The 15,330-nt window shown below is 38.1% G+C and overlaps 1 protein-coding gene across 3 annotated transcripts in view; it reads left to right on the top strand.

Moving 5' to 3' along the window:
* Positions 1–15,330, top strand: part of slc2a9l2 (solute carrier family 2 member 9, like 2) — a 122,898-nt gene that overhangs the window by 30,832 nt on the left and 76,736 nt on the right. For all 3 annotated transcript variants that reach the window (XM_059328582.1, XM_059328583.1, XM_059328581.1), the window contains exon 7: positions 14,857–14,989. In XM_059328582.1, the coding sequence (XP_059184565.1) occupies positions 14,857–14,989 (133 nt within the window). The remainder of the gene's footprint in view (positions 1–14,856; positions 14,990–15,330) is intronic.

The raw sequence follows: 15,330 nt of genomic DNA on the forward strand, positions 1-15,330 counted from the left end.
TCTAAAGTGATGTTATTACTGTGATAGGAAAACATCAGACAGGCATTTTATATGATTGAGAATTAATCAATCAATCAATCAATCAATCAATCAATCAATCAATCAATCAATCAATCAATCAATCAATCAAGTTATCAATCAAAATGTATTTGTATAGCTTTTCATACAAAATAAATGTAACACAAAGTGCTTCACATAAAGAATGAAAAAACAAAAACAAACATAAAAACAAGCAAACACCTTCCACCCATGCCCAACCCTCCACCCCAACACCCACAGCCCATATATATATATATATATATATATATATATATATATATAGAGAGAGAGAGAGAGATAGAGAGAGAGAGAGAGAGAGAGAGAGAGAGAGATATAAATAGACTAACAAATAATAGCAAATTAATTAATTAATAAATGAAAAGATGTTGTAAAATATAACGTATATCTCAGTTGTTCCTCACCCCCATTTGCATTTTTCAACTAATCACAATACTTCTTGTAATTGGGGGTCATATGAGCACACACTCATTGACTGTTGCTGGTGTTAAATCTTTAACTGTCCCATTAACTGTGCTGAATGACATTTACGGAGGGCAACACTGGACCCTTGCAGTGATGGGTCACAATCAATACATGTAGTGGCCATTTTATTTAAACTGTAGTTCACACATTAAAGAGCTGTAAGTCATGCATTTAGACTTGGGTATATTGTAAGATTCAAGCTTGAGCCTTTGTTCATTCACCTCATTCATTCAGGTGGGAGAATGTTGCGACAAGAAGTTAATTGCTGGGAAGTTTGTGGTGTTTAACATTTCAACATTGTCAAACTGGAGGTCACATGAGAGTTCAAATTAATGGAAAACAACACATTGGAACAGCACGGCATAGAAAATGTATCAATTTATATCAGTGTATGTTATAGTGAGAATATTTTCACCACTTAACCCTTATGTCAGACAACCCTATTAAGGTTTACACAGGGTGAACTGAATCACATCAAAGCTACAAGACTTCATTTACAAAAATTATAATTTTACTCCCAATGAATAATTGAAAGAAACATACAGATACACTAAACAAATAGAACACAGCCTGCATTCCTAAAATATGCATGAAAAAAGAAAAACTGCACATTAAACGTCTTAAACGTTAAGCTGAAGCTATCAGACAATAACACAAACAAACTAACTAAACTCTTGTGATCTGTGAAATAAATCTACCATTTTGTCAAGGGAGTCTGGTGGCCTTGAAGAGAGCATAGATAACAGCCACAGTCCCCCCCTTAAAATAAATAATACTATTTTACAGACATTTTCAGAACATTCAGATTTTTCTTGCATGTTTTCCTTCTTGATACAGACTCTTTCCTCCTCCCAACTATACAGCCAATATTAACATCTAAAGAAGAATGTTAATGTGAAGGACTGATAACTAGGGAGAACTGTCCTTGGCACAGAGCTATTTTACAGCTCTTAAAAGCACAGGCCTTAATGGAATACCAGCCGAATTACATCTGACCATTTACCGATTCTTTATAGTTAAACCCGATTCCAAAAAAGTTGGTAAAACAGAATGTGATAATTTTCTTCTGACATATTTTCAACTGAAAACTGTAAAAGACAATTTTATGTCCAAATATACTCTGAATTCTGAATTTCATGCATCATGTGTTTGTTTTACACAATGTTCAGGATGTAAGACACTATCTCACAACAAATAATGTTTAAATAAAAACATTTTATTTATTAATGACTTGAATAATAATAATAACACATTCAGGACTTTCCAAAATTACCCCAACTATATGGTCTATAAAGAATACAATAAAATTATCATATACATGGTCGCCTATAAAGTTTTAATAATATATATATATTTTTTTTTACCTATTTCCATGAAATTATTGTATATGTGTATATCTTCTCAAAACTTTATTAATCAATCTCTTCCAAACATATCACAATGAAAATTAAACTACAATTTACAGAGGATTGTGTCTGAAAACAAAAATATTCCAACTTTATGGGCGAACGTGTTTCTGGAGATCTCATCCATAATTCATCCTTCTGTGTCTCTAGTCCCGGTGGCGTGGGGGGGCGCGATCGCCCATTGAGCTCCTGTGTGTCAGCTAAATGTCAGCTAAATGTAATGGATATTACAGCCACACACAGTTTAGGTCACCCAACCTCATCAATCTGTGTACAAATAACATGACGTTTTTTCTTTTTTTTTCGTGCATATGAAATGCAAGTCCTTCCAGTATTTCCATAAAGTCGTGTTATTTATATGCAGATTGATGAGACCAGGTTACATAGAAATATGCATCAAAATAGACCTTTTGACCAAAACATTTCCAGAGGTAGGACTCACTCCAGAGCCACAATGTGTATGCCATGTTTACGACCTAAAAGCACTTGCTTCCTAATGGACTCAAACTTAACCCACGGCACTTACTCTTGCTATGTTTCTTGACTTCATCCTTGCTTGTGTTGTTAACTCTTATTTATACGTTGCTTTGGATAGAAGCGTCTGCTAAATGACATTGTAGATTGTAATGACTTAAAGGCACACATACTTGCAAGAACAGAGACATTTGTTTGTTTTCTCGAGGTGGCAAGAACAAGAAAAAAGTGAGTTATGGACAGGAAATTTCATACTTTACAAGAAACTCAAGTGCAGAACTCATGGGAAGTCTTCATAGGGCCCTCCACTGCAGCACATGTCAAATTCAAATTCATATTTCTGACCCGTGACACAAAATTTATGGACACCACACAAGAAAAAAGTTCTGCCCAGATGATTTGTCAAGAACAAAGAAATGTGTTCTCTCTCCAGGGCTGCAAGAAAAAAATGACGTCATTCTGTTCTTGCAGCCCTGGGAGAGAGATAAAAATGTCTCTGTTCTTGTGGAGTATATATGAGCCTTCACTGCTGCTCTGAAGATGTTCCAACATCTTGGCAGCACTCTAGATATATCTGACTCTAGAAATATCTGACCACTGAATAGCTAAATATATATTAACTTTTAATGACTTATTCCGTGTTTCCACACAAGTAAGCAGTTAGCACAGATAATGGAATACAAATTATATGCTACATATAGAGGGAGGATGTGCTCAATGTATAATCATCCTGATTATTCACTCACATGCTGGCACACCTTGTTATATTTACATTAGGTCTGCCCAGGAGATCAAAAGCCTGACCACAGATTAATATCTGCCGCTGGGTCTGGAAGTCCCCAGTCAATATGCAATCATACATCAATACAGATATCATATAGGTTCTTAACCACCCAATATATGCTGCATATCAGAAGCCTTAAACAACACTTCTCATGTATTATTTTTGTAATGATCATGAGGAATCAATCTTGCATCTGCTGTTCAGTTAAAGCATTTATTTTGGTATCAAGTTAAAAAGTGAATATGGTGAAAATTATACAATCAACTCATAACTATAATTTCAGGAGACTTAAGTGATAGAAATAATAAATATTGTAATCCTGTTTGGTAAAGCCTTTGATAAAATATCTGCACATGTGAGTACATTATATGTCAGGAAGTCTTTACATTACTACACGCTGGATGATGGAAAAATTAATGTTGGAACATAAATTGCTAACTTTGGGGAAGGACCGGGATTAAGGATGAATATATTATCAGTTAATCTATTTATTGCTTTATTTGGGGAGCCTGTGGTGCTTGCTGGCGTGTGCTCTTCCTCCCTGTGTTTTGCTGGCACACTGCTGCCCAACAGACACTGTTAATAACTCTCTCTTTGACATCACTTCCTTTGTATTTCTCCAACACGGTCTTGGATTGCCGACATGTCCTTCATCCCTAATCAGCTATATGTGGCCACCCTGACACCCTCCAGGTTTCACCCCAATTTTCACCTTAATTCTTGTAACTTCTGTGACTCTCACATGATCTCCCACTTGATCTTAACAACCTCTGTAACTCTGGTGTGACATCAAGGTGTAATAAGATTTAAAGGCCAATGACCTTCTCATCTGTCAGTAGAGCAGAGGAAACCTCATGGATGAGTGGCAGACTTCTTTAACTCTGCAGTCCAGCTGATCGTTTGATTTTGAATTGACATCCTAATGTGAGCTCTTACTAAGAAAAGACTCCTTTTACTCACACTTTATTTACCATCAATTTTATTTCTGGGCAGATAAATAATGCATGTCCTCCTCAACTGCTTCAGTAATGAAATCACGCTTTACCCCGCACAGTATTTGATTGCTTCCATCTGTCCCTTGTTTCAATACGATAGCAGCAGGCATCCCCAATCACACCTCGTTTACCCTAGAGGGAGCGTTATCCATTTTCCCCTTCTCGCCGTAATGTCCAAAAGTTTAACAATAATGACTCTGCCCACTGCTGAGTTTCCATGACACAGATCCAGTCTTCATCTTCACACTTGATTATTCTTGTGCTAGAGTTTCAGTTTATCTTTTGGGGATGAAAACAGACATTAGCCTGAGGCGCTCATGCCTCACAAGCCAAATTCAGTTGTGTAATGTGAACAGAAAGCTAATTATATAAAGCACTCTACTCCTGGCATAATCTGTTGACTTTAGCTCACTGTATTAAGAAATAAACTAGAAAATTTCCTCTGGGGAAATTCTGAAAGGGCCACGGGGGCTACTGCCGGTATGTGTACACTATGATGAGATTCTTTAGAGATTTCAAACAATTAATACTAGTAATGTTATGATACTATACTATATACAAAGAGCACACCTACAACAAGCACTCCTCTTCAAGTATTTGAAAAGGAGTGTGCGTGCTTACACGCACATGTGTGTATCTGTAACTGTAATCACATCAAAGATCAAAGGCAATCAGAGCAGAGCAATCAACAGAATTAACTGCAGCTGTCAAATGTCCCGGAACAGTGATAGCAGCCAGAGGTGGACAGACTGGAATGTGTTTTTTTTAAAGAAATATGAAGAAATAACTTTGTTAGAGCGATCTAAAGAAACTGTTACGTCTCCTTTTTTCAGAAATCTTCCTGCGTTTTTAATATGGGAGCCAATGAGGCTGTTGGTGCGTGATGGTGGCGCATCTGTGCGTCTTACGCTCAAACTATAACTCTGACAGCTTTACCAGAGGATTGTGAGGGAGAAGACAAGTTTTCCTACGTTTCTATGTATAAATTATTTCTGTAGAGTGGAATTTGCGGCCTGGAGCGCAGTTTTCAATTTTTTTTTTGACAGACCCTCTACACTCTGAGCGATGACATCACACACTCGGACACGGATTGATAAAAAACTATATGACCTATCGAAACGTGGATTAATACACCAATACACAAGACTTCTGTCTACTGTTTAAAGTTTAAATGGAGTCTGTAGGTGAAATTATGCCGGAGAAGTAGACGTTTGAAAATCTCCAGTTATTGTTCTTTTTTGCTCATTTTTTGGCAGTCACATTCACTTCAATGCAAAATTTTGGGCAGTTCTTCGTGACTTACATCACAAAAAATTTGTACAAAAAATATTTGTATCAAACCACACATTTTCATAGATAATATGTAGCGGGACGAAATTGTGTCCGGAAGAGGAAGAAGAAAAAATCCACAGTATAACAATAGTGCTCGGTGCGATTGCCCCTTGGCCCTAATGACTGAATTTATTTCCTCTAAACTGCACTCCCTAATTCAAAGCATGCATCTATTGTGCCATAAACGTGACTTATTAGCTGAGGGTGAACTCACATTCCTGTTTTTCTGCTTTACGGTCAGGCCAAATGTATGTATTTCTGAACAGGACTGTATTTGGATGGTAAGTTAAATGCTCTGATTTTAGTGTTAAAAATCAAACAAAACAGTGGCAATAGTGGCTGCAGAGTACTGGGTTTTTTATCAAAGGTAAACAGTTTGAAAGCTATAATTCCTGTCAAACGAAACACATTGGGCGCCAAACTGACACAGAAATATACACAATAGAATTTATATACTTACTGAAGCCCTGAAAGGCAAGTGATTTTTCTTTTTTTTTTTTGGGCACTGTTGGCAAGTTTATCTCTTACTTACAAGATAAACTTGGCCCAAAGAAATGTTTTTTTCACTTTGGGGCTTCGTATCTTGTAACGTTAGCTGTCACGTTGACTTCATCGCGGTGTGTGTCTGCGTGGCCCGGACATGCACACTATGCTTATTTTGTCCACACAGTCAACATCAGCTCCTGTCAGAAATTGAAGACATGTTGACAGTCTCGCAGACACACGCAGACACACACACACACACACACACACACACACACACATCTGACTTGACAACTAACACGTTACAATATAAGTGCAATTAAACTTAAACTAAACTGCATGTAGTGAAGTGAGCCGCTCACAGCCAATTCCCAGCTCTGTGCATAATTTTTCATGAACATACAGTTCATTACGCGTCAGCTGTAATGTACAAATGCCCAGGTGTGTACTTAACTTGCTATTTGTTGTTACATTTATTTTATATATGGCATTTCTTGCATCCAGGTGCATCATAAACACATTAGGTAGATTTACCCTGCCTGCAGACACCATGATCACATCACATGAATATTATGTACCCATGTGGAACCATCGACCCGAATATTAAGTAGCCATGTGGCAGTCTCTTCAGAATATGATTCCATCAGACCTTATATCTACACGGTTTAACCCAAGTTGGCACCTGTGCACAGTCCCATTATGTTTTACAGACATTTGTAGTTAACTAATAAGGTAAAACATTTTGTTTATGCTGCATTTTGCTGAACTTTTACTTCCCCTTGTATCGTGCGTCAGGAACTTCCCTCAAAACAGCCTAATTAAGCCTCAGTGTTTTTCCAGCCTAAACCAAAAAAGTTTATCTTGTATGTACGAGATAGTATCTCATTGCCTTTTTTTCACTTGCATTTCAGGGCTTACGTATATACTGGCCTAATCGTGAAAAAAGTGAGTCAGTAAATTATAGACACATTTCACAATTCTATTTTTGTGTTCTCTAATGAAAGATACAGAGAGATGCACAAGACCTGCCTGAGCAACTTTCCATTTGGCTAGGTAGTAGTCAAAAAGTAAAGTAAAGTATCTTATAATTACTAAAGTAACACTACATTAAATCCCCACATCACCCAAAATGTATTACTTTATCATTATAAGGCATGCCTAACTTTTTCTTTTATTAAAGTATGAAGACTTGAACAAACTTTTTTTTTATAAGCCCCAGGTTTGCAGGGGGAAAAACGCTTATGGCTATAACTTTGGACATTTGCTTTATTTCAACTCATTATAGGTGTCACAATTTATGAAACAAAGAAGTTCAAAATCAAAAGCAGGATTGGTAAAAACAAAAATTTAACCATAAGGCCTCTCATTCCAGAAAGATGGCAGTTATATCACACTTGTGTATATCACACATGATGTGTGATATCACACTATCACACATCATGTGAAACACTTAAAGTAAATGACTGATGTTAGGAAATAAAACCAATAATCTAACAGTCTTACGATGGCATACCTGTCAGTGCTGACAAAAAAAGGTTGTTTTAAATAATGACCTTAAAATCCAAAGTCCTAATAGTAAGTCCAAATTGTGGCTCCTGAGAAACTTGACGCTCCTACAACTTATAACAGCAATTTGGATTTTTTTTGTTTTTTTGACATGACAGGTCAGAGCAACAGTGATTGTGATTGTGAACCTGGCTCTTATTAGCTAATTATAGCACAAGTCAGCATGAAGTGTGTCAAATGATGCTCGGTGTTATAGTTTGTGTGACAAATCAGATATTTTAGTAACATTGAGTGTTAAGCTATTACATTCATATACTGCATCAACACGTTCAGTCAGTGTGTGCAGAGTACCAACATCAGCACATGCTCGCTGGATATGTTTGCATATCAACAGCTGTTTCTGCATACTGACTGAAACAAGACAGCATGGGACTGTACAGCATTGGAATTTGTATGTGAAATTATTTGCATGCTATAACATACTTCAAAGCCACAAACAAGTAGGCTGCATCCAAATCCTGTTTTGTTTGGGGCTTATACTTTGCGCCGTAACATATGTGCGTAACCATATTCCACATATCCAGCTGTGCTTTTATTCCAACACTGATTTCAGAGCAGCTAACATATTTGTAAGCTAGTGAATTTTGCATGAAGCTCCCTTTTTACATAATCTCTGTAGGATCGTGCGTATACTGCATGAAAGCTTATTATTGTAATTAATCTATTTCGTGTCATTTTTTACACTCTATTTTCTATGATTTCCCATTGTATCTAATTTAATGGAGAGAAGAAATATCATGCATTTCCATGCCAGGTTCTTTTGCTGTGGATTAAACATGACTGTCACCTTTTAAGCCACTTGACTTTGATATCTGACATTTAAAAATAGATGGTTAAATCTTTCAAGGTATATGTACTGCTCCCCAAATCAATGTGTATTGTGAGGAAAATAATATTTTTGGGAACTAAAATATGTCTCGAGCTGCAAATCCCCTCGTTCTTGGTGGTATTTTCAAAATATTGAACTAAATTCTCTTTTCCTATTTCTCCTCTGACATTTACACATGGGCATGGTGTCCAAGCTGCTAGCAAAACACAAACTCATTTTTAATTTATAAGTATTGGCTTGTCCAATCCATCATTTTTAACCGAAGACCACCTTCATAAATATCATATGGAGTCTTCATGCAGACAATGTTATGTATTCATGTCACCTCTGTCCCAGCCTTCAAGACCACGAGTATCACGGACATATGTGACATATCCGGTGATAATGCCACCATGCTCTTCAGTTATGAGACTCACACAGGTTTCCTCTCATCGCATCTTTAATGCGTAATGGTCTGAGATGTCACTGGTTGTTGGGTGCAAAGTGGTGATACGCTTTGACAAATGATAATTACTATAACCGTCATGCTTAGCCACTGACCTTCTCCCAGCAGGGAAACATGTTTATTACAGCATTACAGCTCTTAGCCGGCCTGTCGGTAAACTCCCCCGAGTCGCTGTCATCACGCGTGAAATGCAGCCTACACCAATAAGGTTAGTCTCTGTCACCGTAATGAGCCCTTATCTATACTCCATATCTATCATCACACTTGCGTTTGGCCTTAGAGGGTTGTTTAAATGAGCAAAAAGGATGGATTGTTAGATGTAGGGATGGTCACTGAATTCATTTTTCAATTTTTCAATTTCAATTCATTTTCGTTGGTACTCACACAAGCTATCACACAGCAGAGTAATAGGGATTCTAAATCACTTTGATATAACAGTAGTTGCCACATGTGGACAGTATGTGTTTGATTTAGGCTCACTGCAGTGTAACAATGCATTGCACACTATTCTGTACATTCACACACACACACACACACACACACACACACACACACACACACACACATGGTCGTGTAGTGGTTAGCAATGTTGCACTTACTGCATGAGGGTAATTGGCTCCAGCCTGCAGTTCTGCTGTGTGGAGTTTGCATGTTGTCAAGGTGTGTTCTCGCCAGGTCCTCCAGCTTCCTCTCACAGTCCAAAAGTGTGAGTGGTTGTCTGTCTCTATGTGTCAGCCCTGAAACAGTCTGGTGAACTATCCAGGGTGTAACCCGCCTCTCTCCAGCTGGGATCAGCTCCAGCCCCCCGTGACCTGACTTCAGATAAGCTGTTAAGGATAATGAATGAATGAATTAATTCCTTTCATTAAGGCATTGTTGAAAATGAAATGAAAATTGTTTCGTATGGTGTCAACATATATGCTTCTACAAGAGTGCAAGCAGGGAGTGTGAAATTAGAGTGGCTGGCTTTGCACAAAGACTGGAAAACAGAGTGCTGCACAGGATTTTTTAGAGCTTTTGTGTTAAAAAGTGTAGGCGAGTGTAGGCCATACTGTAAAGGTCTTTTCACACAAAGTCTGTACCTTTCTTCAGAAATGTTGACATTATGTCATAGACCTATATCATCTGCATATCCTATAGTATATTGCACATTTCTTCAATGAACAGAAAAAAAATGCATCGGACTCAGTGTTCAAGGTTTCTGTGCAACATGTTTTGTTTCGGATGACAGACTAAAAAGACGCAAACAAAAATATGGACTAGCAATGCAAAGGCCTTAAATCTGCAGAGCTGCAAGTGTCATTTTATACGTTGTTATCACAGCTTATTTAAATTAGTTAGTATGTTGAGCCATCCTGCAAAGTGTGAATCCTAGTGGAATACCAGTTCCCCAAGCTAAAGGACCACAGCACATACCTGCATGGTCTAATGTCAATTTGCTTTTCTGACAGTTTGTCAGGAAAATAGGCTTATAGAGGAGGTGACATCCATCACAAACAGCTACAGGCAGAGGCTTGATAAGCAGGATCCTGACAGATCCCCATCCATAAAGTAATATTATATACAGTATATAAAGGTATATATAGATTCTGTTGACATGGTTTTTTCCCCAAGTTTTCATTTTGTGAAGTCTGAAGGAGGAAGAGGTGTCATGTTTAACTATCTGTGCAGATGCCATTTGAGAAGGTCCAACTCATTTGGTATGCCATATGCCTCACTGGATTCCTATTCATTCTCCACTTATTGTTTAAATACTCTTCCAGGAAAACAGGGCATTTAAATATCAATATCAGGTAATCAGTTCTTTCCCATCAAAAAACACATCAGTTTGTTCCCACCTGTAATGCTCCTTGGTATCCATCACACATTAACCAGCCAATAGTAAGTGACAGCCAATTAGATCTCACTGCCCTCTACATAAATAAAGATTGGGGATAAACCGTTGCTGTCTGTGCCAAACTAAGTAAAATATTCTACGGAGCAGGTTCATTTCATCTTCTTATTCTGGGAATGGTCTGGAAAGGTAAAGTCAATTAGACTGACCCAACACAGGTAATATTAGCTTGGATAATTGGATACATCATCCTGACACTTCCATTACGTCTATCTGAGAGGTCACCTGTTCACACTAACCCTCTCATTGGTCAGCCGAAGCTTTATGTAGTGAACATTATTGTCTTTTTCGTTCCTCTCAGCTCTATTATTAAGATGAACTGTGTTTCATCCTTTTGTACAATCACAGAATTACGATGTACACCCTGCAGCCTCACCCATTCTCTGTGGAGATAACTAAAAGGGAAACTGCAAGGCCCTTGGAATACAGCAGTAAACCATTTGTCTGCTTTGTTTAGTTTACTGGAAATGAGTATCACTCCAGGTCATAGCAGGGATTTCTGAGCTGTGATGTATTTTATCACTAGGGATGAGGGGATTAGGGGCCAGGAGGGACACACAGCCTGGCTCACCCAGCTTGCCCCAGTTAAAAACAGTGATTGGTAGACACCATAAGGCGTACATTTAGTTCCAACGGGCTGAGACTGTTTTTGTGAGTGTGAAGAAAAGAAGTCCAACCTGATTATTAGGCATTGGATTGTGGACCCCCCAGCTTTTCTTTCAAGATGTATGTGCTTAAGAGCTGAGTAACAAACATGGAGGTAGAGGTCCACATGAAAATAGTATGGAGGGAGTATGTTCTTTCATTTGGACCTTCGATCCTCATAAGAGTTGGTGGTGGAGACCAAAACCAGAGCCAAGAGGAGAGTGAATAGTAGACTTACATTTGTCAGGTTGACAGAAACAAGATTTCAAATAAACAACAATGTTTCTCCATGTTTGTTAGATGAGTACATAAGGTGTATTATATTGTACAGTATAACAGAGATTGGGTGGCTAACTGGAGAAACTCTAATAAGCCTTTTTGACCAAGGCAGTGCCAGGTCCGGTTTGGAGCTGGTGCTTAATTTTTAACCAGTTCCTCATGTTTCGACAGCCAAAGAACTGGCTCTTGGCCAGGAAAACTGGTTCCAGAGTGGCACTGACTCTTTGCTGGTCTCGAACTTATATCAGGGGCTGGGGGCAGGATTTTCGTGACCAAAAAGACCAACTAAAACATGTATCATTCATTTTTATTTTATTTGTGTAACTGCAGTGTGAGATACAGGCTAGTGTCATTGGGCTAGCGTTAGGTTACAACAAAGGCAAGCATGAACATCTTACATTCAGTGTTAATAAGAACATAATCGCCATTCATAGCAATCAAGATGAGCAGCACACAAGTAATCTCAACAGGCACAACCACTGAGAAAAAACTGTGAATCTCAGTTGTTTTCAGAGGAGCACCTGGTATTTTCAGCTAGGAAAAAACACTGGAAGATGTGAAAGAAATAGAATAGAAAAATAAATCAATGTTGTGAAGCTACATTTATTTGCACTGTATTAGGGATGATGTGTTAAAAGAATACACTGAACAGCAATGTGGAGTTCACTATAGTGGACTTACTATCCATAGTAAAAATAATAATAGCTATACTAGCTATAATAATATATCTCATAGGTTGTGAACTGTGAGATGGCCTGAGGCATGACACTTTGGCTGAAAATTAGTTCCACTCCGGCACTGCAGTTCAGAACATATTTTACTCCTTAAAGTATAATGACTTTTTGGTGGATCCGACCTGCACACGGTGTACCTTGCAAATGTGCAGTTAAATTATAGCTCAAGCTGAATATGTCAGCTTTGTTAATGAAAAGTTAATTCCATTTTTTTTTATTTTTAGAAAGTTTGACAGTCTGATCTGATTTTTTCACATAGTAAAGGTTAGGCAGCTGAATCCCCAACAGACTGCTTATGGGTTGAGAGCTGACATTTTCTCTCCAAAGGGCACCTTCTTTTCACTGACTCTGCATTACTACAAATGTCTGCCTCCTGTTTGCTCAATTGCGATCATGAAGCATAGATCTGCCATATAGATGGGGCTGTGCTGTAGGTACTGTCATCTTCCCAAATGCTTTGTATGCGGCCCACATGCACAGTAAGTTGTGGGTTTTTGTCGTGTATAAGTTAAGAATCCTTTACGGTGTGTGATGGTGGTGACCAGTGCCATGTGGTCTGCAATTTCAGTTATGAAAAATCATAATACTTACTGTAGTCTTGTGTATGTGTGTGTATTCATTTCAATTGTAAATCTCATATATCATACATTATTCCATATACATATAATAACTAACGCAAAGCGCTGCCTACAGTCAGCAGCCGACTTTGTGTGGAATATGGTCAGATTTTCCTGCAGGCCCCTGATTGGTTAGCACAGCATGCTGAAAATTACTGGATCTGGGGTGACATTTCTTTTGGTGTTGGTAGATTTGGTGAGTTTTCTGCCCAATTGGGGGACTGTATGCTGGATTATGTTGGTGAAACACTAGCTTGGGAGGATGTTTTCCTGGTTTGTTATCATTTTGATATTTTTCTTAATTTTCTTAGTTAGTAGCAACAGCTGTCGTTGCAAGATTACAAAATTGTCCTACATATTCCTGAAGTCAGATATATTTAAGTAATCTAAAAACACAAGGTTACTGTCTACAAGTGGTTAGTGGCGAGCTCCATGCAGAAGCAGTGGGCCAACACACCGACACACTGATAGTATGACAATGAAAAAACACAAGATTGAATTTTTCTGTGACAAAAGAAATACTGACGTTAATGTTTAAAAATAAAAATAAAACCTACTTAAAGCCAAAATGCACAGATCCACACCTAGTGCAAAAGTCACATCACCATACTGGTGGTGACATTAATCCACACAGACTGCTCCTCACGCTCCTCTTAGATTTGATAAAAAGCCCAAGAGAATGATGACTACACAGTCTGATTTTTATTTTGGTTGATTCAAGGAATACTTCAAATATCAAATGGGATTTTATTTTTTAAGGCAGAACATTTTGGAGAAACAAAACAGGTAACTTGTATTTTTCAGGAACGTTGATTCAGAATACAAAGTTATCTTGAATGACTCAAGTGGTCTGTTGTTGTTGTTGTTGTTGTTGCTGCAGAAAAACACCAAAAAGACCATGTTTAATAGCAGCTTTCATTAACCTATTAGGCTTTGATAAATATTAAGTCTTTAAGGCATTTCGTTTTCAACAATGAAACTAAGAGAACCTGGAAGACTAACAGCATCCCTAGAAGTGCACTTATTTTTGGCTATTTGTCTGCTCTGCAGTGTGCGGTCTTTATCCCTTCATAACATAGTTGTAATACGGAAACAAAAGACATTTTTCCTGCATTCCTAAATCTGAAGATGTTTGGATCAGAATATATTTAAACAGCATTGGTCTCATAATCAGATAAGATTTTTATTTATTCCTGAGGTAGGGTGTAAAATTTGGAAAAAACAATGCATTTCCCTTTTTTTGTAAAAGTGAAACTAAAATATGTTTTTAAATGTTTATTCAACCATTTGGCCACTATGTCTAAGTGACTTTGAAACATCTAACAAGAAAAAACGGGCTAGGCTAATTTGGCAATTTTCAAAGCGGTAATGTGTCCTCTGTCGTCCGACGTTTTGACCAGAACAACTTGACACACAGTGCTGAGCTGGTTCACAGCTTTCAGATGATGTCCACCACTTCCATGTGGCATTTATTGTTGACCTGCTATCTCCCCGTAAACATCCACTGTCCACAACCAACAAATAGTAACTGGTTAATGCAGCCCTTAGCTCAGAGACCCAATCCTTCTTTAGATTTCTTAAGGAAACATATGCATGAATAAATGCATAATTTTGAAGTCTTACATTAGGCTTTCACAAAGCTTTGCCTGTAGCATATGCCCTATTTTCCATCAGCAGTGTAACTCATTGTTCTGTTGCATTAAAATGATAATCATCACGCTTCCAGGAATGAGGTGCATCCACTCGTTCCTGGAGCATCAGTTTTGTCTGGCTTCTTTTTATCACATTGTATATATCACATACCATTTCTGCAGCTTTGATGTATTTCTTTTGTGCATGTTTTGTCTGCAGGAAACCAGATGGTGCTACCTGTTTTCCTTCCTGGCGTTTCCAGCCATGCTGCAGCTGGCTGTGCTGCCCTTCCTCCCGGAGAGTCCTCGCTACCTGCTGATAGAGAGGAGGGACGAGGCTGGAGCAGAAAGAGGTACTCTATGCACAAACAGATGGCATTCCTCTCACTCAAATGCATCTGCAGGCTGCTAACAGGCTGCTGCACCAAACTTTAATGTCTTAAATACATGTTGTAATGTTCCAAAGCAACTTTCTGGTCTATACCAATCCCATCCCCCAAAAAGGATTTCAGGGATAAGAGTGACACTGTATTGAATAATTTACCAAAGTATATCTGCAGGGGATTAGCAGAGTTGTTTATCAAGACCACAGACTCATTTATTACCTTCCTTCCATTACCTTCCCATCTCTGAGATGTGTGGCTTTAACAGTTTTTCACACTTGCTTTGGTTCAGTTTTCTCAACAGAGATTCA

The sequence above is a fragment of the Centropristis striata genome, chromosome 3, assembly GCF_030273125.1.
Source record: "Centropristis striata isolate RG_2023a ecotype Rhode Island chromosome 3, C.striata_1.0, whole genome shotgun sequence".
In the NCBI taxonomy this organism is placed as follows: Eukaryota; Metazoa; Chordata; class Actinopteri; order Perciformes; family Serranidae; genus Centropristis; species Centropristis striata.